The 24338-nt window shown below is 42.2% G+C and overlaps 1 protein-coding gene across 14 annotated transcripts in view; it reads left to right on the forward strand.

Annotated features, from left to right (window-relative positions):
• lrch1 (leucine-rich repeats and calponin homology (CH) domain containing 1) overlaps positions 1–24338 on the forward strand; it is a 397317-nt gene that overhangs the window by 273804 nt on the left and 99175 nt on the right. For 10 of the 14 annotated variants that reach the window (XR_011886381.1, XR_011886379.1, XR_011886383.1 and 7 more), the window contains one exon: positions 7581–7665. Coding sequence is in view for 8 of the 14 variants with exons in the window: in XM_072260922.1 (XP_072117023.1) it covers positions 7581–7665 (85 nt within the window). In the remaining 6 variants the exon portion in view is untranslated. Of the gene's footprint in view, positions 1–7580; positions 7666–8735; positions 9201–14161; positions 14305–24338 lie in introns of those variants that run through there. The other 4 variants (XM_072260925.1, XM_072260926.1, XM_072260929.1 and 1 more) reach the window with 2 other exon arrangements.

The raw sequence follows: 24338 nt of genomic DNA on the forward strand, positions 1-24338 counted from the left end.
AGTTTGATGGCCTGAAGCTGTCCTGGAGCCTGTTGGTCCTGGCTTTTACGTTGCGGTACCACTTCCCGGATGGTAGCAGCTGAAATAGATTGTGGTTGGAGTGACTCGGGTCCCCAGTGGCCCTATTTACACACCTGTTTTTGTAAATGTCCTGAACCGTGGGAAATTCACATCTACAGATGCGCTGGGCTGTGCGCACCACTCTCTGCAGAGTCCTGCAATTGAGGGAAGTACAGTTCCCATACCAGGTAGTGAGTGATACAGCCGGTCAGGATTTGGGGGCCCATACCAGACTTCTTCAACCATCTGAGGTGAAAGAGGTGCTGTTGTGTTTTTTTCACCACACAGCTGGTATGTACAGACCACGAGAGATCTTCAGTGATGTTTATGCTGAAGCTGTTCACTCTCTCAAACCCAGATCCATTGACACCAATAGAGGTTAGCCTGTCTCCATTCCTCCTTTGTTTTTGCAACATTGAGGGGGAGGTTGTTTTCTTGACACCACTGTATCAGGGTGGTGACTTCTTCTCTGTAGGCTGCCTCATTATTATTTGAGATTAGGCCAATCAGTGCAGTGTCGTTAACAGATTTAATTAGCAGATTGGAGTTGTGAATGGTGACACAGTCATGAGTATACAGAGCGTAAAGGAGGGGGCTTAGGACACAGCCCTGAGGGGCACCTGTGTTGAGTAGCAGAGTTGAGGGAGCCCACTGTTACCACCTGCTGGCGAGCTAACAGGAAGTTCAGGAACCAGCTACACAAGGCAGGCTGAAGGTCTCTGAGTTTCTTGTCGAACCTGAAGGGAATTATGGTGTTGAATGCTGAACTGTAATCCAAGAACAGCATTCTCACATAAGCATCCTTCTTCTCCGGGTGTTTAAGGACGGTGTGTAGAGCAGAGACTGTTGTGTCATCTGTCGATCGGTTGTGTCAGTAGGTGAATTGTAGAGAGTCCAGTTTAGGTGGTAACATGCTGCAGATGTCGTCCTTAACCAGCCTCTCAAAGCATTTGCTTATTATTGAGGTGAGTGTGGCAGGATGCCAGCCGTTCAAACACGTTACCTTGGTCTTTTTAGGTACAGGGACAATGGTGGTTGTTTTGAAGCAGGAGAGCACTCTACACTGGGAAAGGGAGAGATTAAAAATATCTGTAAACACACCTGCCAGTTGTGTTGTGCATTAATTCATACAGTTTAATCAGAACAAAATTGTTCCATCTTCCTCATATGCCACCAATTCCCCCTTTCTTCCCACCCTTAGAACACACCCATCCACACTCCATAAAAAGTGCATAAATATTCTGATCCAGCATTGTACTGCACCTTATTTTTATTTGGTTAAGGTAAATAATATTTGGTTTAAGTAGCAATTTTAAAAGCAGACTAGTCCTGCAGGTAACAAATTCATATGCATGTTAGCTTGCTGGTCTAAGCAGTGATGGGAAATTGTAGCATCATCTTACACTAATAGGGAACCACCATGTCCAAAGCTACTTGGTCAAACGTGTTTGAAAGTGGTATTGAGTGTATTAACTATACTTGTACATTACATACTGTCTCATAGATAGAGAGCCGCAAAGCTTTTCAGTGCTGTTGAATGCAAGTAGCTAGGTATGTGCAGTGACGGTAGAAGATGAATGGGGACATCATAACTTTAGAGAAAATACAGAGGAAATTTACCTGGATGTTGCCTGGACTGGAGGACATACCTTATAGAATATAGAACATAAAACAGTACAGCACAGGAACAGGCCCTTCGGCTCACACTGTTGTGCCAACCAGCTAAAAAGTAAATCAAAAATGATGTCTAATGAAGATAGGTTGAGTAAGTTAGGGTTTTTCTCTTTGGAGTGAAAGAGGATGAGATGAGGCTTGATGGAGGTGAACTGTTTGATAAAAGGCATACATCGAGTGGACGGCCGGAGATTTTTCCCCAAGGTGCATCATTTTAAGGTGATTTCCACTTTAAGGTGATGCTGGTGAAGCACAGTAACAACTTGTTGGCAGCCAAAACAACTATAAATACCTTTATTAATCACATTTTTTCTCAAAAACGATCATTTCTATCAATAGCTTGTAACTTCCCTTTTGGAATCGAGCTTTTGCACTGCTTGTACGAGCTGCCATTTTTTGTGGTGTGAACTGAAGTCTCGAAGGTGCATTACAGTTGCAACATGACAAGTATGGGCCAATCCGAAGTGGTGTAACCCAGGCCTGAGAGTGGGAAACAAGCCAGTGTTTGCCTGCTAGAGTGGAATTGGAGACAACTGGAAGCGGCAGAGTCGCAGGAGTGAGGTGCAGGCCCGAGAGTGAGGAACAAGTCAAAGTTTGACTGATGTAAGTTCTTGGCCAAATTGGAAAGGTTGAGTATGGGCTAAATGAGGCAGCAGGGCCCGGGCCGGAGAGCTGACCGAAGTGGCTGGCCCGGATCTGACAATGAGGAACGACCTACTGATTGGCCAATTCAAGCACCAGGCCAGATTGAAATATTCAGGGTGTTGGGGCTAGAGGCAAGGGACAGACCAGTGTTCAGCTTGTAACTAGGTGAAGTTTACTCATTTCTGGGCTGAACTGAGGCTGTGGCCTGCAAGTAATAGGCTTCTTGACCAGCTGCAGTGATGACTGGCATTGTGACTGTGGACAATCTTTCGTGAATTTCAGTTCTAAATGTTAGTTGCTTGCTTTCATTGTTTGCACAATTTGTTTTCATCTTCTGCACTTTAATGGGTTCTATTGGGTTTCTTTTTTTTAGTCCATAGGACATAGGAGCAGAATTAGGCTATTTGGCCCGTGGGGTCTGCTCTGCCATTCAGTCATGGCTGATCTTATTCTCCCCTGCTCAGCTCCACTCCTGGACCTTCTCCCCATAACCTTTGATGCCGTGTCCAATCAAGAGCCTATCAAGTTCTGCCTTAAATACACCCAACAACCTGACCTCCACAGCTGCCTGTGGTAACAAATTCCACAAATTCACCACTCTCTAGCTAAAGAAATTTCTCCGCATTTCTGTCTTAAATGGACACTCCTCTATCTTGAGGCTGTGCCCTCTTGTCCTGGACTCCCCCACGATAGGAAACATCCTTTCCACATCTACTCCGTTTAGGTATTTCAACATTCGAAAGGTTTCAATGAGATCCCCTCCTCATCCTTCTAAATTCCAGCGAGTACAGACCCAAAGCCATCAAATGTTCTTCATATGATAGATAGATATACTTTATTAATCCCGAGGGAAATTTGGTTTCGTTACAGCTGCACCAACGAAGAATAAAGCATAAATATAGCAATACAAAAATGTATGATAACCCATTCAGTTCTGGAATCATCCTTGTGAGCCTCCTGTGGACCTTTTCCAATGCCAGTACATCTCTTCTAAGATGAGGAGCTCAAAGCTGTTCACGTAGTCAAAGTGATGCCTCATCAGTGGCTCATAAAGCCTCTGCATCACATCCCTGCTCTTGTATTCCAGATCTCTTGAAATGAAATGAATGCTAACATTGCATTTGCCTTCCTCACCACTAACTCAACCTGCAAGTTAACCTTTAGGGTGTTCTGCACAAGGACTCCCAAGTCCCTTTGCATCTCTGATTTTTGGATTTTCTCCCCATTTAGAAAATCCAAATATGTCAAGTTCCTTCTGCAGCCTAGCAGTTTCCTCAACACCTGCCCCTCCACCAATCTTCATATCATCTGCAAACTTGGCAACAAAGCCATCTATTCCATCATCTAAATCATTGATATACAGCATTAAAAAAAAAGTGATCCCAACACCAACCGCTGTGGAACACTACTAGTCACTGGCAGCCAACCGGACAAGGATCCTTTTATTCCCTCTCACTGCCTCCTACTAATCAGCCAGTGCTCTAACCATGCCAGTAACTTTCCTGTAATACCATGGGCTCTTAAATTGGCAAGCAGCCTCATCTGTGGCACCTTGTCAAAGGCCTTCTGAAAGTCTAAATATACAACATCCACTACAACCCCCTTATCTATCCAACTTGTAATCTCCTCAAATAATTCCAACAGGTTCATCAGGCAGGATTTTCCCTTAAGGAAACCATACTGCATTTGGCCTATCTTGTGCTGTGTCACCAAATACTCCATCACCTCATCCTTATCAATTGACTTCAACATCTTCACAACCACTGAGGTTAGGCTAACTGGTCTATAATTCCCTTTCTGCTGCCTCCCTCCTTTCTTAAAGACTACAGTGACATTTTCAATTTTCTCATCCTCTGGCACCATGCCACAGTCCATTGATTTATGGAAGATCATTACTAATGCCTCCACAATTTCTACTGCTACCTCTTTGAGAACCCTTGGGTGCAGTTCATCTAGTCTGGGTAATTTATGTACCCTTAGGTCTTTCAGCTTTTTGAGCACCTTCTCCCTTGTAGTAGTAACTGCACCCACTTTTCTTCCCTTACACCCTTCAACACCTGGCATACTGTCAGTGTCTTCCACACTGAGGACTGATGCAAAATACTCATTCAGTTCATCTCCCATCTCCTTGTCCACCGTTATTTCTCTGGCTTTATTTTCTAGCAGTCCTATATGCACTCTCATCTCTCTTTTATTTTTTACATACTTGAAAAAACTTTTACTATCCACTTTGATATTGTTTGCTAGCTTGCTTTCATATTTCATCTTTTCACTCCTAATGATTCTTTTAGTTGCTCTCTGTAGTTTTTTTTTAAAGCTTCCCAGTGACCTATCTTCCTGCTAATTTTTGCTTTGTTGTATGCCCTCTGTTTTGCTTTGACTTCCCTTGTCAGCCACGGTTGTACTATTTTGCCATTTGAGTATTTCTTCATTTTTGGAATACATATATATTGCACCTCCCTCATTTTTCCCAGAAACTCACGCCATTGCTAATCCGCTGTCAACCCTGCCAGCTTCTCCTTCCAATTTACTTTGGCCAACTCCTCTCTCATAGCATTGTAACTTTCCTTACTGCTATGTCAGATTTTATTTTCTCCCTATCAAATTTCAAGTTGAACTCAGTCATATTGTGATTACTTTCTCCTAAGGGTTCTTGTACTTTAAGCTTCCTAGCCGCCTCCGGTTCATTACATAACCCCCAATCCAGTATCACTGTTCCCTGAGTAGGCTCAGTGACAAACTGCTCTAAAAAGCCATCTTGTAGGCATTCAGCAAACTCACTCTCTTGAGATCCATTACCAACCTGATTTTCCCAATCGACCTGTATGTTAAAATCTCCAATGACTATCATAACCTTGTCCTTTTGACACACCTTTTCTACTTCCTGTTGTGATCTGTGGTTCAAACCCCAGCTACTTTTGAGAGGCCTATATATCACTGCCATCAAGGTCCTTTTATCCTTGCTGTTACTTAACTCAACCCACAAGGATTCAACATCTTCCAATCCTACGTCACATCTTTCTACTGATTTGATGGGATTATTTTTACCAGCAGAGACTACCTTCCTATTGGACATTCAGCTCCCGACTACAACTATCCTCCAGCCACGATGCAGTGATGGCCACAACATCATACCTGACAATCTGTAGTAGTGTAACAAGATCATCCACCTTATTTCTTACACTCTGTGCATTGAGTATAACACTTTGAGTACTGTATTTGCTACCCTTTTTGATTCTGCATCCCTAATGCAGTGATACTCACCCTGCTGGTTGCAATTATGTCCTATCATCTGCCTGCCCTTCCTGACAGTCTTACTGCACGCTATCTTTGCTTTTTTTACCATCTGACCTATCCTGAATCCCTTCACACCGGTTTTCACCCCCCTGTCAAATTAGTTTAAACCCTCCCCAACAGCTCTAACAAACATGTCCATGGGAATATTGGTTCCCCTTGGGTTCAGTTGCATCGCATCACTTTTGAACAGGTCGTACCTCCCCCAGAAGAGATTGCAATGATCCAAGAACCTGAAGTCCCGCCCCAGCTTCTCAGCCACACATTAATCTGCCAAATAATCCTGTTTCTACCCTCACTAGCGCATGGCACAAGCAGCAATCCAGAAATTACTACTCAGGAAGTGCTGCTTCTCACCTTTCTACCGAGCTCTCTAAATTCTCTTTTCAGGACATTTTTAGCTTCCAATAAGGAGACAGATCTCAAGATTGTATATAGTATACATACTTTGATAGTTAAAATCAAAGTTAAAAGTATAAAGGAGATGTCAGAAGTACATTCTTTGTATCAGAGAGTGTTGGGTGTCTGAGACACCCTGCCAGTGGTGGTGGAAGTGGCAGATACAGAGCGGCATTTAAGAAACTCCTGGATGATGTACAAATGGAGGGCTATATAGGAGGGAAGGGTGATATTGATCTTAGAGCAGGTTAAAAAAAACTCTCAACATTGTGGGCTGCAGGCCTGTACTGTTCTGTAATGTTCTATGTAACTCTGAAGTATGACTAACTGAACTTTTCTGTGTAAGTTATTTAAAATTCTGAATATCTAATACATTTTACTTCAGCTGATGTTACATTTGAAATGCAAATAACAATGGTTACACCTGCAGCCAAGGACTATTACCCACTAATTTTTATAGGCATCTGTTAGTCTCGTGAGACCATGGATTTGCACCTTGGAAGGTTTCCAGGGCACAGGCCTGGGCAAGGTTGTATGGAAGACCGGCAGTTGCCCATGCTGCAAGCCTCCCCTCTCCACCCACTGAGGTTGTCCAAGGGAAGGACACTAGGGCCAATACAGCTTAGCATCAGTGTCGTCGCAGAGCAATGTGTGGTTAAGTGCCTTGCTCAAGGACACAACACGCTGCCTTAGCTGAGGCTCAAACTAGCGACCTCCAGATCACTAGACCAGCACCTTAACCACTTGGCCATGCGCCAACACTACCCACTACCACCACCACCACCAGTAGATTAGAGTTGATAACTCCAATATTACTGAAAATTTAAGAATCTATTATCTAGATATAAAATCAAGAGAATATATCATTTTCACTTTGGAAGTAGAATATCTCACTATTTTCTGGTGTGATTACTTCCCAACCTCTGACTGGATCCCACAAAAAATTACTATTTTTCGCAGTACCCATTAATAGCACAATGGAAAATGGAATCAACTCTTTACTACATCACTTAAGTTATCATTTTTAAGCTCAGGTCCCCTAAGAATATCCTGCTTATAATTAATGTAAATAATCAGCTCATTTCAGATTAGAAGTCATGTTCACAAGCTAGTTTTCTGAAGCTAGCTTTTCCTTTTTATTGTAATAAGTAATATAATTTATTTTTAACACGTCTGCCAATGTTTTAATTAACAATTTAACTTCAGAATTCAAAGTTACTCACACCACAAATGAAGTTCAACAGTGCTGTATCCCAGAAAAAGGCAAAGTTTCATTTTCAGCTAAAGCATCTGTGGAAAGGATAAATCCTCACAGTATTTACAAAGTGTACACATTTGTTTTCTGATACCAAATATCAGTGAATTGTTGAACACATAATCAGTTGGAAATGTTCTGATTAAATAACCTGAATTATATAACAAATCATATGTAGAGGGAACCGAGTTCATCAGCTGCATGATGACAATTGAACTGAGTTTTATTTTTAATGTCATTTGAAAACCTACAGGATGAGAAGAAGACTCCCGCAGTCACACCTACGTTGTCTCCTGATGCATCACCCACAGCCCCCTTTGGGCTGAAGCCAAGATCTGGTAAGTCATTCTTTGAATTTCAGTTGCATTAAGAGACAGCCACCCTCCTCTAGAACCCTGTACAATAGGTTTATATGTATTTCTTAAAAAATGGATCTATTTAGACCTGTTTGCTAAAGGGAGCTCTTGTTTTATGGTGAGTGTTGTGGGAAAGGCTCAGACTCATTGGGGAAATTTTCCAGGAGTGGAAAGCTCACTTCCCTTTGCAATCCATGCATTGAAATGCAACCATCTGCAAAGTATAATCATGTGCTTGGCTCCTATTCTTGGTGGACTTGGGATGAAGGGCATCCATGGTTGGATGTCATTCCACCAAGGGTAAGGGCTAATAACCCTACCACCCCTCATATCAGCAAGTCTTTGGTGGATTTCAGGATCTGAGTTCTGTGAGTCCAGGAGGCACAAGGGCTGGTGATCCTCAAGGTATACAGTTGATGTGACCGGAATTCAAGGCTTACGTTCAGGGTCCTGGTCTTTGGAGAGTCCAGACTTCGGGATTCCTTCATCGGCAAAGCCTGGGGTTCAGTCCCATTCGTTGTCATTGGCTTAGTCCTGGGGCTGATAATGAAGATTGAAGCCCAACAGTCAGTTTGTAGTCTGGGAGTCGAGGCTGGATGGCTGGAACCCTAGGTCTGTCAGTCTGCAAGTCCACTGGGGAAGTTGAAGGCCCAATGCCTGCAAGTCTGCTGAAGGCCTGCGGTTGGAGGGCTGCTTGTGTGTGTGAGGGGGTGGGAGAAACAGGGCTTGTTTTCCTGTTGTTTTGTTGCTGTTTGTGTTGTTCTGTGAACTTGGTGGGCATGCTGTGCTGGTGCCGGAATAAGACCATGAGATAGGAGCAGAATTAGGCCATTTGGCCCATCAAGTCTTCTCCACCATTTCTTCATAGCTGATTCAACTTTCCTCTCAGCCACATTCTCCTGCCTTCTCCCCATAATCTTTCGCACCTTGACCAATCAAGAATCTATCTACTTTCACCTTAAATACACCAAAAGAGGCGGGAGGAGAAGATGGCAGCGCGCCTGTGTGTGCGCAGCCCTCCGGTGAAAAATGATATCGTATCTGTTAAATAGGGGCCGTGGACAATTCTGATTTGATGGAGAATGGACGTGAAAGAACAGAGGAACATCTGGAGAAATTTCTGAAATGCCCGTTTGCTGCTGTCGTTACTGTGTGGTCGGGAATCTTTCGGAGGGTAGGCCTCAAAATCCCCAGCCTTGCCTGCTTTTGGCGACCGAGAAGGAGGTCGAATCGCTCAGTACTCGGTGTCGAAGAGCTGATCAGAGCTTGAAGTTTTCGGATGACTCAGAGTCGGATTGTGGTCGGCATGGCAGGGAGAGTTTTTCTTCCTTCTCCCATCTGCGTGAGATGTGGGACATTTGAGAAACTTTGAACTTTACTGTGCTCATGGACTTCTTCATCAAGTTATGGCATTGTGCACTGTTGTAACTATATGTTATAATTATGTGGTTTTGTCAGTTTTTTTCAGTCTTGGTCTGTCCTGTGTTTTGTGATATCACACCGGAGGAAATAATGTATCATTTCTTAATGCATGCATTACTAAATGACAATAAAAGAGGACTACGTGTCTTCATAATCTAAAAATGACTTGTCCTCTACATCTGCCTGTGGCAACGATTTCCACAGATTCACCACCTTCTGGTTAAAGAAATTCCTCCTCACCTCTAGGCTTTTCAACATTCACTAGATTTCAGTCAGATCCTCCTCATACTTCTAAATGCCAGCAAGTACAGGCCCAGAGCTATCAAACGCTCCTCATACAATAACCCAATCATTCCTGGAATCATCCTCATGAACTTTCTCTGCACTCTGTCCAATATCAGCATACCCTTTGCTCCCACAATGGCTCGTAATACTCCAAGTAATTCCTCACCAGTGTCTTAAAAAGTTTTTATTTTCAAGTCCTCTCGAAATGAATGCTTCTCAACAATGTTTCAATCTGCAAGTTAACCTTCAGGAAGCCCGCATGAGGACTCCCAAGTCCCTTTGCATCTCCAATTTTTGAACTATTTCCCCATTTAGAAAATAGTCTACATTTTTATTTCCTCTACCAAACTGTGTGACCATACACTTCTCAACCCTGTATTTCATCTGACACTGCCCATTCTCCAAATCTGTCGAAGTCCTTCTGCAGACTCTCTGCTTCCTCTACACTGCCTGCCCCTCCACCTATCTTCATATCATCTGCAATCTTGGTCAGAAAGCATTGACATATAACTCAAAAAGAAGCAGTCCGAATACTAGACCCTGTGGAAAACCATTAGTCACTGGCAGCCAGCGAAAAAAGGCTCCCTTTATTCCTACACTTTGCCTCCTGCCAATCAGCCACTGCTCTATCTATGCTAGAATCTTCACTATAATCCATGGCTTCTTATCTTGTTAAGCAGTCTAAAGTGCAGCACCTTGTCAAAGGCCATCTGAATATCCACCAGTTCTTCTTTGTCTATCGTAATTGTTTTTTCCTTAAAGAATTCAAACAGATTTATCAGGCAAGGTTTTCCCCTTAAACCATGCTGACTTAGACCTATTTTATCTTGTGTGTCCAAGTACCCTGAGACCTTATCCTTAACAATCATCTCCAACCTCTTTCCAACCAATGAGGTCTGGGCTATAATTTCCATTCTTAGATCATGAGACCGTAAGATATAGGAGCAGAATTGGGCCATTTGGCCCATCATCATTGCTGATCTAATTTTCCTCCCAGCCCTAATCTCCTGCCTTCTCCCTGTATTCCATCATGTCTCAACCAATCAAGAATCTGTCAACATTTGCCTTAAATATGTACAAAGACTTGGCCTCCACAACTGCCTGTGGCAAAGTATTCCATAGATCCACCACTCTCTGGCTAAAGTAATTTCTCCTCATCTCTGTTCTAAAAGGACACCCCTCAATTCTGAGGCTGTGTCCTTTGGTCTTAGACTCTCCCGCCACAGGAAACATCCTTCCTACATCCCTCTATCAAAGTTTTTCACCATTCGATAGGGTTCAATAGGGTCACTCCTCATTCTTCTGAATTCCAGTGAATACAGGCCCAGAGCCTTCAAACATTCTTCGTATGACAAGCCTTTCAATCTTGGAATCATTTTCATGAACCTCATTTGAACTGTTTCCAGTTTCAGCACATCCTTTCTAAGATAAGGGGCCCAAACCTGTTCACAATACTCCAAGTAAGGCCTCACCAATGCTTTATCAAGTTTCAACATTGCATCCTTGCTTTTATATTCTAGTCCTCCTGAAATAAATGCAAACATCACATATGCCTTCCTCACCAGAGACTCAACCTGCAAATTAATGTTTAGGGAATCCTGCACAAGGACTCACAAGACCTTTTGTCTTTTTGTATTTCTCTCCTAAAAAATTCTTCTAAAAAATAGTCAGCCCTTTCATTTCTCCTACAGAGTGCATGACCATACACTTCCTGACACTATTTGATCTGCCACTTCTTTGCCCATTCTCCTAATCCGTCTTTAAGTCCTTCTGTACCCTCTCTAATTCCTCAAAACTACCTGGCCTCCACTATCTTCATATAGTCTGCAAACTTTGCAACAAAGCCATCAATTCCATCATCCAAATCATTGACATATAACGCAAAAAGAGTTGGTTGCAACTCAGACCCCTGTGGAATGCCTCTGGCCACCGGCAGCCAGTCTCACGCTTTGCCTCCTGCCATTCAGCCACTGCTTTATCCATGCTAGAATCTTTCCTGTAGTACCATGGGCTCGTAGTTTGTTAAATAGCCTCAAGTGTGGCACCTTGTCAAAGGCCCTCTGAAAATCCAAATATGCAACATCAACCGATTCTCCTTTGTCTATACTGCTTGCTACTACTTCAAGGAATTCCAGCAGGTTTGTCAGGCAAGATTTTCCCTTGAGGAAACCATGCTGACTATGGCCTATTTTATCATGTGCCCCCAGGTACACTGAGCCCTCATCCTTAATAATCAACTCCAACATCCTTCCAGTCACTGAGGTCAGACTAACTGGCCTGTAGTTTCCTTTCTTCTGCCTCTCTCCCTCCTCTCTACTTCTTTCAGAACCCTGGGGTGTAGTCCCTGTGGTCCAGATGACTTTCTACCTTCAGACCATTCAGCTTCTCCTTAGAGCAATTGCACTCTCTTCTATCCTTAACACTCTTGAACTCCTGGAATACTCCAAGTCTTCCACCGTGAAGACAAAAGCAAAATTCTCATTGAGTTTGTCAGTCATTTCCACTTCCCCCTTTACTGCCTCTCTAGTGTCATTTTCCAGTGGTCTGTTATCTACTATCAGCCCCTCTTTTACTCTTTATGCAGTATATCCAAAAGATTTATGGTTTCCTCTTGACACTATTGGCTAGCTCACCTTCATATTTCATTTTTTCCCTTCTTATGGCTTTTTAGTTTCCTTCTGTTGGTTTTTAAAAGCTTCCCAATCCCCTAACTTCTCAGTTTTTTTTTCTCTATTATATGCCATCTCTTTTGCTTCTGTGTTGTTTTTGACTTTCCTTGTTAGTCATGGTTGTGTCATCCTGCCTTTAGGATACTACTTCTTTGAGACAATACTGTGTCCTCAGAATTGCTCCCAGAAACTCCAGCTATTGCTGTTTTGCTGTCATCCCTGCTCGTGTCCTCTTCCAATCAACCTCTCTATTACCTCTATAATACTGATACATCTGACTTTAGCTTTTCTCTTTCAAACTGCAGGGCGAAATATATCATATTATGATAACTGCTTCTAACTATTATATTATGTTCCTTTACCTTACGCCTCCTAATCAAATCCGGTCCATTACACAACACCTAATCCAGAATAGACTTTTTCCTTGTGGATGCAGCCACAAGCTGCTCTCAAAAGCCATCTTGTAGGCATTCTACAAATTCTCTCTGCAATCCAGCACCAAACTTATTTTCCCAATCTACCTGCATATTGAAATCTCCCATCACTAAACATTGCCCTTTTGATTTGTGTCTTCTGTCTCCTATTGTACGAGGGGTGATTGATAAGTTTGTGGCCTAATGTAGAAGGAGTCAATTTTAGAAAACCTAGCACATTTATTTTTTCAACATAGTCCCCTCCTACATGTACACACTTAGTCCAGTGGTCGTGGAGCATACTGATCCCTTCTTTGTAGAAGTGCTCCACAGCAGGGATAATTGATAATTTTGTGGCCTAAGGTAGAAGGAGATGAGTTATTAACTTCAAACTTTCTGCATTATCACTTAAAGAGTTGAACTGCACGTGCATGTAACGAGAGCATTTTAGACCTCCAGGTGGTCCACAGCAGGGGTGATTGATAAGTTTGTGGCCCAAGGTAGAAGGAGGTGAGTTATACAGCTCTCGTTACATGCATGTGCAGTTCAACACTGAGTGAAAATGCAGAAAGTTTGAAATTAATAAGTCATTTCCTTCTACCTTAGGCCACGAACTTATTAATCACCCCTGCTGTGGACCACTTCTGGAGGTCCAAGACACCGACTTCTACAAAGAAGGGATCCATATGCTCCACGATGTAGGAAAAACAAATGTGCTAGGTTTTCTAAAATTGACTCCTTCTGCCTTAGGCCACGAACTTATCAATTACCCGTCGAAATTTGTAGCATTTGTACCCTTACATTTTCTTAACTCTACCCACAAGGATTCTACATCTTTCAATCCTATGTCACCTTTTTTTATGGATTTGATTTTTTTTTTTACCAACAAAGCCACCCCTCCCCTCTGCCTACCTGCCCGTCCTTCTAATACACGGTGTATCCTTTGCTGTTAAGCTCCCAACTACGATCTTCTTTCAGCCAAGACTCAGTGATGGCCACAACATCATACCTACCAATGTCTAACTGCACTACAAGACCTTATTCTGAATACTGCTTGCATTCAAATATAACACCTTCAGTCCTGTATTCTTCACCGTTTTCGATTTTTTTCCCCCCCGCGTTACTCTTCAACTCATCCCACTGACTGCAGTTTTGCCCTATCATTTGTCTAGCCTTCGTGAGAGTCTACTAGGCACTGCATCTAGTTGTACACCAAATGCCTATCCTCAGCCTTATCACTTTGGTTTCCATCCCACTGCCAAATTAGTTTAAACTCTCCTGAACAGCTCTGGCAAACCTGCCCATGAGGATATTAGTCCCCCATGGGTTCAGTTGTAAGCCACAGCAGCTGAGTCTCTGGCACAGAGTCTGGTGCTGTGGTTCTGAAGGGAAGTGGGGAGAAGAGGACTGCAGTAGTGATGGGGGATTCCATAGTCAGAAATTAGACACAAGATTCTGTGGACATGACTGAGAAAACATTTGAAGTCATATATAGACTAGGCAACAATCCAGGTCACCTCCTTTATGATAATCACTAAGATTGGCTAAGTTTCTTTTTATGCTGGATGGAAAGCTTGAAGACCTTTTAATTATATATTAACCTGCAAAGCCTGTTTTACTCTTTTTGGATCATTTTGGATCTCCCCCTCCCCCTCCAACTTTCAAATCCCTTACTCACTCTTCCTTCAGTTAGTCCTGACGAAGGGTCTCGGCCTGAAACGTCGACTGCACCTCTTCCTAGAGATGCTGCCTGGCCTGCTGCGTTCACCAGCAACTTTGATGTGTGTTGCTGCTGGGCTTTCTTGGCTATGGAGCTGGTGCTGAAGTACCAGGTGAGATTCTTGAAATACTTGATATGGGGATTAGTCACACCAAAGTTACAGGAGTCAAGTACCAGTGTGACTGTCAGAAGAGGGAAAAGGAATAGACAGCCAGTGCAGAGAACTCTGCAGACATTCCCCTCAAGAACCACTTCAAATGCTGTAGGGGACGGGGTGTTCTACCGAGGGACGCCAAAGCGACCTGTTCTCTGTGATTCAGAAGGAAAGAGGGGAGGACAGGATTGCAGTAATGATAAGGGATTACATAGAAGATCAGACTTACTTATATATCTGGTCCCTTAGCGAGAAGGTTTGTTGCTGCACAATGGGGTTTAAACTAAAGTTGTAGGAGAATGGGAACCAGAGTGCGAGAACAGTTGGTGGAGAGGTTGTGGAGGCAGATGTTTGTAAGACCTCAGACAAAGTTCAGAATGAAAATGTTGAGCGTGGTGCGACATAATCAAAAAGGGTGAATGCAAGACTGAAAGTGTTGTATTTGAATGCACACAGTCTATGGAATAAAGTAGATGAATTTGCAGTACAGTTGCAGATTGGGAAGTGTGATGATGTAGGTGTCAGAAGTATGGCTGAAAGATTATAGCTGGGAGCTTAATGTCCAAGGAACAGGCAAGTTAGGAAAATGTTTAATTGGAGTATGGGGAAATATGAGTCTACCAGGAAGGAACTTGGAAGTATAAATAGGGAAACTTACGGAAGAAATGTGGCAAATGTTCTGCATCGGTACATTCCAATGAGACAGGGAAAGGATGGTAGGGTACAGGAACCGTGGTGTACAAAGACTGTTGTAAATCTAGTCAAGAAGTGGTGAAAAGCTTACGAAAGTTTCAAAAAACCAGGTAATAATAGAGATCTAGAAGATTATAAGGCTAGCAGGAAGGAGCTTAAGAAACAAATTAGGAGAGCCAGAAAGGGCTATGAGAAGGCCTTGGCGGACAGGATTAAGGAAAACCCCAAGGCATTCTACGACTATGTGAAGAGCAAGAGGATAAGATGTGAGATTAGGACCAATCAAGTGTGATAGTGGAAGAGTGTGTTGGAACCAGAGGAGATAGCAGAGGTACTTAATGAGTACTTTGCTACAGTATTCACTGCAGAAAAGGATCTTGGCGATTGTAGGGATGAGTTACAGCAGACTGAAAAGCTTGAACATGTAGATATTAAGAAAGAGGATGTGCTGGAGCTTTTGAAAAGCACCAAGTTGGATAAGTCACCTGGACCGGAAAAGATGTACCCTAGGCTACTGTGGGAGGCGAGGGAGGAGATTGCTGAGCCTCTGACAATGATCAATGGGGACAGGAGAGGTTCCAGAGGATTGAAGGGTTGCGGATGTTGTTCCATTATTCAAGAAAGGGAGTAGAGATAGCCCAGGAAATTATAGGCCAGTGAATCTTACTTCAGTGGTTGGTAAATTGATGGAGAAGATCCTGAGAGAGGATTTATGAACATTTGGAGAGGTAGAATATGATTAGGACTGGTCAGCATGGCTTTGTCAAAGGCAGGTTGTGCCTTACGAGCCTGATTGAATTTTTTGAGGATGTAACTAAACACATTGATGAAGGTAGAGCAGTAGATATAGTGTTTATGGATTTCAGCAAAGCATTTAACAAGGTACCCCATGCAATTGAGAAAGTAAGGAGGCATGGGATCCAAGGGGACATTGTTTTGTGGATCTAGAACCGGCTTGCCCACAGAAGGCAAAGAGTGGTTGTAGACGGGTCAATTCTGCATGAGGGTCGGTCACCAGTGGTGTGCCTCAGGGATCTGTTCTGGGACCCCTACTCTTTGGGATTTTTCTTTCTTTCTTTCTTTACTAATCTTTTTATTAATTTAGAGAAAACATATATATAGACAAGGGGAGAAGTATCTCAAATATATATATATATATCAGCAACAATATAAACAAAAGATGAAATAGATATTGTCATAATCACACATAGCAATAAGCAAATATGCAATATATAATAAAAAAGGACAACTAATTCCCCTCCAATGAATTGATAAAGAGAGGAAAAAAACTTTAAATTTAAAATGAAAGGAAAAAAAACCCCACTGCACTAAAAAAAAGAAAGAAAAAGGGGGACTGGGAAGTCCACTCGGAGGATACAACCAAGAAAAAAGGAAGACTTTCTAATCAAATCCAAAACTTTGAAAAAAAAATTGGAAGGGTAATAAATCAAATGAAAATATAGAATAAAATGTCGCCATATTGGCTCAAATTTAAAGAATGTATAACCATATAACAATTACAGCACGGAAACAGGCCATCTTGGCCCTTCTAGTCCGTGCCGAACTCCTACTCTCACTATGTATCAAATGTCTGACTTCTTATTTTCTCTAAACTTAAACAGGACATAATGGAGGAAAGCCTAAAAAAGACGGTAGGTGGATTAGAGCCCTTCCACTTCAATAAAATGGCTCTCTTAGCTAATAAAGTTGAAAAGGCTATCATACGTTGAGCAGAAACAGGAATATTTTCTGCTTCCGATGGGATAATCCCAAACATTGCCGAAAGTAAATTAGGTTGTAAATCCAGATCCAAAACTTTTGATAGCATTTTAAAAACATCTCTCCAAAAGTTATCTAGCTTTATACAAGACCAAAACATACGAGTTAAAGTGGCCATCTCAATATTACATCTGTCGCAAATAGGATTAATATTGGAAAAAATACGGGCTAGTTTATCCTTTGACATATAGGCCCAATGCTCAGGAATGACAGACACAAATAGATAAGTTATTAACCAAATGAAAAATTTTACTCCATTGATTATCTGAAAATGACTCTTGAAATTCTGATTCCCAAGCTCGTTAAATTTATCATTAGATATCATTCGTGAATTCAGTAACTGTTTATAGATTATAGCTATCAACCCTCTTTGAAATGGTTTAAACTGAAAGAGAGAATCTGTCATATTAGGAGGATTTTTTTAAATGACCTGGATGAGGAAGTGGAGGGATGGGTTAGTGAATTTGCTGATGACATAAAGGTTGGAGGTGTTATGGATAGTGTGGAGGGCTGTCAGAGGTTACAGCGGGACATTGATAGGATGCAAAACTGGGCTGAGAAGTGGCAGGTGGGGTTCAACCCAGATAGGTGTGAGGTGGTTCATTTTGGTAGGTCAAATATGATGGCAGAATATAGTATTAATGGTAAGGCTCTTGGCCGTGTGGAGGATCAGCATTTCATTGGGTTTGTATCTGTACTTGGCACAATGACGATAAGGTTGAATCTAATCTAATCTTGGGGTCCAAGTCCATAGAACACTCAAACTGCTGCGTAGTTTGACTCCATGGTTATGCAGCATATGGTGCATTGGCCTTCATCAATCGTGGGATTGAGTTTAGGAGCCGAGAGGTAATGTTGTAGCTGTGTAGGGCCCTGGTCAGACCCCGCTTGTAGTACTGTGCTCAGTTGTGGTCACGTCACTACAGGAAGGATGTAGAAACCATAGAAAGGGTGCAGTGGAGACTTACAAGGATGTTGCCTGGATTGGGGAGCATGCCTTGTTGAGTGAACTCAACCTTCTTTCCTTGGAATGACAGAGGATGAGAGATGACCTGATAGAGGTGTATAATGTCATGAGAGGAATTGATCGCGTGGATAGTTAGAGTCTTTTTTCCAGGGCTGGAATGGCTAGCATGAGAGGGCACAGTTTTAATGTACTTGGAAGTAGGAACAGAGGAGATGTCAGGGGTAAGTTTTTTACGCAGGGAGTGGTGGAATGGGCTGCCAGCGATAGGGTCTTTTAAGAGACTCCTGGACAGGTACATGGAGCTCAAAAAAATAGAGGTCTGTGGGTAACCCTCGGTAATTTCTAAGGTAAGGACAGCTTTGTGGGCCGAAGGGCCTGTATTGTGCTGTAGGTTTTCCTATGTTTCTATGAAACACATTGTAACAAAAGGATAGTGGGAATAAAGAGAGCCTTTTCTGACTGGCTGCCGGTGACTAGCAGTGTTCCACAGGGCTCTGTTTTGGGACCGATTCTATTTATTATATGTCTATGATTTGGATGATGGAATTGATGGCTGTGTTGCTATGTTTGCATATGATATGAAGATAGGTGGAAGGCAAGCAGTTTTGAAGAAGCAGAGAGGCCACAGAAGGAATTAGACAGATTAGGAGAATGGGCAAATAATGGCAGATGAAATATAGTGTCAGGAAGTGTATGGTCATGCACTTTGGTAGATGAATTGAAAGGGTTGACTGTTTTCTAAATGGAGAGAAAATACCAAAAGCTGAAATGCAAAGGGACTTGGGAGTCCTTCTGCAAGATCTCTTAAAGTTCATTTGGAAGTGAGTCAATATTGGGGAAGGCAAATGCAATGTTGGCATTCATTTCAAGAGGAGTGGAATATAAAAACAAGGGTATAATGTTGAGATTTTATAAAGCACTGGTGAGGCCTCATTTGGAGTATTGTGAGCAGGTTTTGGCCCCTTATCTTAGGAAGGATGTGCTGAAACTGGAGAGGGTTCAAATGAGGTTCGCAAAAACGATTCCAGGATTGAATGGTTTGTCATATGAAGAGCATATGATGGGTCTGATGGCTCTGGGCCTGTAGTCACTAGCATTCAGAAGAATGAGGAGTGACCTCATTGAACCCTATCGAATGGCAAAAGGCTTTGATAGAGTGGATGTGGAGAGGATGTTTCCTGTGGTGGGAGAGTCTAAGACCAGAGGACACAGTCTCAGAATAGAGGGGCATCCTTTTAGGATGGAGTTGAAGAGGAATTTCTTTAGCCAGAGAGTGGTGAATCTGTGGAACTGTTTGCCACAGGAAGCTGTGGAGGCCAAGTCTTTATAAATATTTAAGGCAGACGTTGATAAGTTCATGATTGGTCAGGGCATGAAGAGATACGGGGAGAAGGCAGGAAATTGGATCAGCCACAATGAAATGGCGGAGCAGACTCGATGGGCCAAGTGGCCTAATCCTGCGCCTATATCTTATGGTCTTAGAATACTGTACCTTCCAGTGAATCACCCACTACAGGCTTATAATTTCTTATTCTTGGAGCCTTCCTTGAACAACATTAAAATCAGAATGAGTTCAATGTCTGTTTGGAAATCGGATGGCAGAGGGGGACCAGCTGTGTCTGAGTCACTAAGTGTGTGCCTTCAGGCTTCTTTACCCCCCTTCCTGACGGTAGCAATGCAAAGAAGCATGTCTTGGGTGGTGGGGGTCCTTGATGATGGAATCCACTTTTCTGAGGCACCACTCCTTGTAGATGTCCTGGATACTATGGAGGCTAGCACCCATGAAGAAGCTGACTAATTTTATAACTCTCTGCAGCCTACTTCAATCCTGTGCAGTAGTGCCAACATACCAGACAATGATGCAGCCAGTCAGAATGTTCCCATGGTGCATCTGTAGATGTTTCTGAGTGTTTTAGGTGACAAACCAAATCTCCTCAAACTCCTTATGAAGTATATCCACTATCCTGACTTCTTTATAGCTGCATTATAGTTTCATTAGCTATCCTGCCGTCGTTCAGCACCTTTCTGCCATTGTCCCTGCAATTTTTGCACTAGCCTCCCACAAGGTCCACAGGTATGCCTTTGCAGCTCCTAGAGATTTATCCTCCTTAATTTTACTCAAGCATTGTCCCTTCTGTATATAGTCCATGTCCTTACTTGTTTTGACTGTGTACACACAGTTGCAGAAAATCTCTTGAAGATCTCTCCCATCTCGTTCGGCCCCATGCATAGATGATCATGCTGACCTATAATTAGACACATTTTTTCCCTACTGTCCTTTTGTCCTTAATATATCTGAGGAAACCTGAGGGATTCTCCTTCATTTTGTCTGCCAGAGCAGTCTCAAGTCTTCTTTTCGCCCTCCTGAGTTGCTTCATGTTCTCTTGCATTTCATATAATGCAAGAGAATACTTCATTCCTCAAATGCTTTACTCCTAACTATCTGTGTATCTCCATATTAATCAGGGCCTTGAAATCTTTTGGAAAAACAAGGTTCCCTAACCTGCTAGCCTTTCCTTTTATTCTGACAGGAATATACAAACTCTGTACTCTCAAAATTTCACTTCTGAAGCCCTCCCATTTACCAAGCAACCCCCTATCTTAATCCACACTTGCCAGATGCTTCCTGATGCCGTCAATGTTGGACATTCTACAATTTAGAATCTCAACCCAAGGACCAATCTTATCCTTTTCCATAATTATCTCAAAACTAATGGAATTGTGATTACAAGATACGAAGTATTCCCCTACACACATTTTTGTCACTTGTCACGTCTTGTTTCCTAATAGGGGATCCAGTATTGCACTCTCTCTCATTGGGATCACTGTAGATTGTTTAAAGGAACTTTCCTGAACACATTTGTCAAATGTTATCCCATCAAGTCTTTTTACAGTATGGGAGACTAAGTCCATCTGTGGAAATAGCCTACTATCATAACCATTTGTTTCTTGCAGTTGTCTGCTATCTCTATAAATTTGCGCTGCTAAATCCTGCTGACTGTTGGGTGGTCTGTAATATAATCCTATTAATGTCATTCCTTTCTAATTGGTCAGTTGCACCCATATAGGCTCAGATGATCTGTGCAGTCTACCATTTGGGAGTATTTGTGTGACATTTCCCCTAATTAGTAATGCTAACCTTCCCTCTTTAATCCCTCCCACTGTATCAAGGAAACCTTGAATGCTAATTGTGAGTCCTGCCCCTCCTACATCCAGATCTCACTAATGGCTACAATGTCTTAATTCCACGTGCTGATCTATGCTCTAAGCTCTTCCGCCTTTCCTATAATAATCCTTGCATTGAAATATACGCAACCATGCTCAGCCCTACTGATTTCCCTCATGGTGTCCCACCTTTTTGATTCTTGCCTTTGCACCTAGGCTTAACTTTGCCTTTTCCCACCACCACTCCACTGTCTGGATCTCTGGTTCCCATCTCCCTGCAACTCTAGTTTAAATCTTCCTGGAGTAGCGCTAGCAAACCTTTCCACAAGAATATTGGTTCTCTTGCAATTCAGGTGCAAACCAGCCCATCTGTACCGGTTTTACCTTTCCTGGAAGAAAACCCAATGACCTAAAATCTGAAGGCCACCCTCCTGCCTCATCTCCTTGGTCATGTGTTAAACTGTATGATCTTCCTATTTCTGGCTTCACTAGCAATTGGCAACTAGCAATCCTGAATCACAACCTTGGCCCATCGAGCATCTTGAACTCTCTTGGCACTTGGGAGGCAACATACCATCTGGGAATCTTGTTGATGTCAACAGAACTGTTTCAGTAATCAATAAATCTTCTATTACTACTTCTTACCTCTTCTCTGCCATTCCTTTCTGAGTTACAGAGCTGAATTGGTGCAAGAAACCTGACTACTGTGACTTTCTTCTGCTAGGTCATTTCACACCCCACCCCCCCCAGCCCACCCTGACATCAGTATCCAAAACAATATACTTGTTACTGAATGGCCACAAGGTTACCCTACACTGGCCGGCTATCCCCTCTATCCCTCCTGACAGTCGCCCAGGTTCCTGTGTCTTGCACCTCCTGTCAATCAACCTCTCAATCATGCCATAACTACCTTAAGTTCTTTGCCAATAACTTGACCGCATATGTAATCGGATCCTATATAGGCCAAAATTACACCAGTCTTTCAGTGAGTGTTATTTCTGCATGGACAGAATTGTAATAGAGTACTTGCCACTCAAGCAGCAATGAAGCTCCAGCAATGGAAGAAGAAATAGAGGAAAGTTGAAAAATAGGAGAAGGATAGGCCATTCGTTTGCCATGCCATTTAGTGTGTTCATATCAGATTCATCATCTTGTTCCAGTTTTCTTCCCATAAGTCCCGGTAGTCCTTAAAAAAAAATCCGTCATCCAATGAATAGCATTTTGATGTCTGGCACCAATATCTCAAGGCTTAATAACAACTCTCTTACTCCAAAAGCACACCATATAGGCGCATTATAAAATAATTCAAAAGTATCTCCTGCACTTGACCCCAAGTGGTGCGAATTCCAAGAGCAGGTGGACCATGAGTACATGATTACAGTCCCTTGCAAGTCATCGGCAAGAATGTAAGTGTTGTACACAACTTTTAGATACAGTTGCTGCAGAAACCAGAGCATTGAAAGCAGAAAGCTTAACCTCCTCTCTCTCCATGATGAATGCAGCCTTGCCAAGGACACATTCATCCCTGAGGCCCATAAAAAAAGTACCTTGAACTGACTGAATGAAGAGAGCATTATTGTGCATCTAAGCAGTTCTACAAAATAAAATACTTTGGGTTAACTTTGCTCCAACTTGACCAATTGATGTGATATATTTCAAAGTTTAGGTGTTTTCTTTCACAGTAGCGATATTTGTATTGCAGAAGAAAGAAAGATCATGGAACTTATCAGACTCTAAATTATCAGTAACTATAGTACATGTCCATCAACATCCTCACTTTACCTCACACTTCTTAATATCTTTCAAGTTTCTCAATTTCTTTCCCAGCTGGCTTTGCTTTTATCCCTGATATTATCCAGATGAATTTCTGCAGGACTTTTCCCAAAGTTCCTCTAACAAAAACCTTTAAACAAGACGCTGATTTCACTACAACCTAACTGGTAATAGAGATTCATCATGCCCTCTTACTTTCTCTCCATCTGTCCTATTTATAGAAGACAAAGCTTAATTTTCCATCTGTATTCTTCCATTTGTCGCCCATTTTTAGAAGCACCTTGTAATATTAAGTTTATGATTTTTGTCCAAAGTCAATTACTTGCCCTTTAAAAAAACAATCTACTTCTGCTCTGTGTTTTTTCCTTTCTCTCTCCCTCCCTTGCTCTCGCACTTTTCCTGTCCTCTTTTTTGCCCTCCCTCTCACACTCTCTCTCACACACACCCTGTCTGTTGCTCTGCCCCTCCTCCCACTCATCCCTCCTCTCCCTTGTCCACTAACCTTTGATCCTCTTGTCCCTCCCCCCACGTGCCCCCTCCCCTCATTCCCACTTCTTCTTTGCCACCCATCTCCACATCACTTGGCCTTGTCCTCACTCTCCTTTGCTTCCCTCACCCCCTGCTTTTTCTTGCCCCTTCTCTCTTATCCCCCATCCATCCCTCCCCCCTCCCCTTTCTCTTATGAATCCGTGGAAGTACTTTGACTCGATTGCACAAAATACAACATTTTCCAACGTATACCAATTGAGCAAATTATTTCTAAACCTGGAAATAAATGACAATTAATTTTGTTTTACTGTTCAATTTATCAAATGCAATTGAAATCTGATCAGTTAAACTAGTACTGACCCTTGTGTTCACGTTTGCTGATTGTTCCAGTTATGGTTATAAAATGGGAGTGGGTCTGATAGAGTTCTTGTGTTTGTTTAGACATACTTGACATCTGTAGTAATTAATTGCTAAATAGGATCTCTGATTCCAAGTGTTGCTATTGTAATTAATGTTTAAATGGTAAAAGTTTCAACCAAACCACATGAAGTTACTTTGAATTCATGGAGAGTGTTCTACATTATTTATAAATATCAATACTCTCGACATTGTTGTCATAAACTGTTTCTCATCCTTGATCAGCTGCTGACATGCTTTATTAAATAGTTATATCAGTGGAAACTCGTCTCCACTCATACCATACCAACTTAAACAAGATCAGTTATGTTAAATGTTAAGCTTTGAGGAGGAATTCCTTGAATACATTAAGGCTAATTTGGAATGAATGTGAAGCAAAGAATGAAGTTTAGTGGACAGAGCAGTTTAGTGGTAAAGATGCGAGTAGCTAGCACTAAATGTTAATGTTCTTTTGACCAGTGCAGCCCTTTACAATCAATTCCATGTAAAGCTGTGGAGCGGCACATTGAACTCAGCAGCTTTAGGCTAGACTGTTGGGTGTGACATTGTAGGGATGAATGGTTACAAAATGTGACTCTGTAATTTGATTTGCTTTTCTTTTCAACAGCTAACAGGTTATTTTTCCCCCATGTGTTTTGTGTTGTGTGTTTCTCTACTTCTTTTGATCTTTTAATCTGAAATTTTCTGGTACAATTTGGTATTATTTCAC

This window comes from Mobula birostris, chromosome 6 (genome assembly GCF_030028105.1).
Source record: "Mobula birostris isolate sMobBir1 chromosome 6, sMobBir1.hap1, whole genome shotgun sequence".
In the NCBI taxonomy this organism is placed as follows: Eukaryota; Metazoa; Chordata; class Chondrichthyes; order Myliobatiformes; family Myliobatidae; genus Mobula; species Mobula birostris.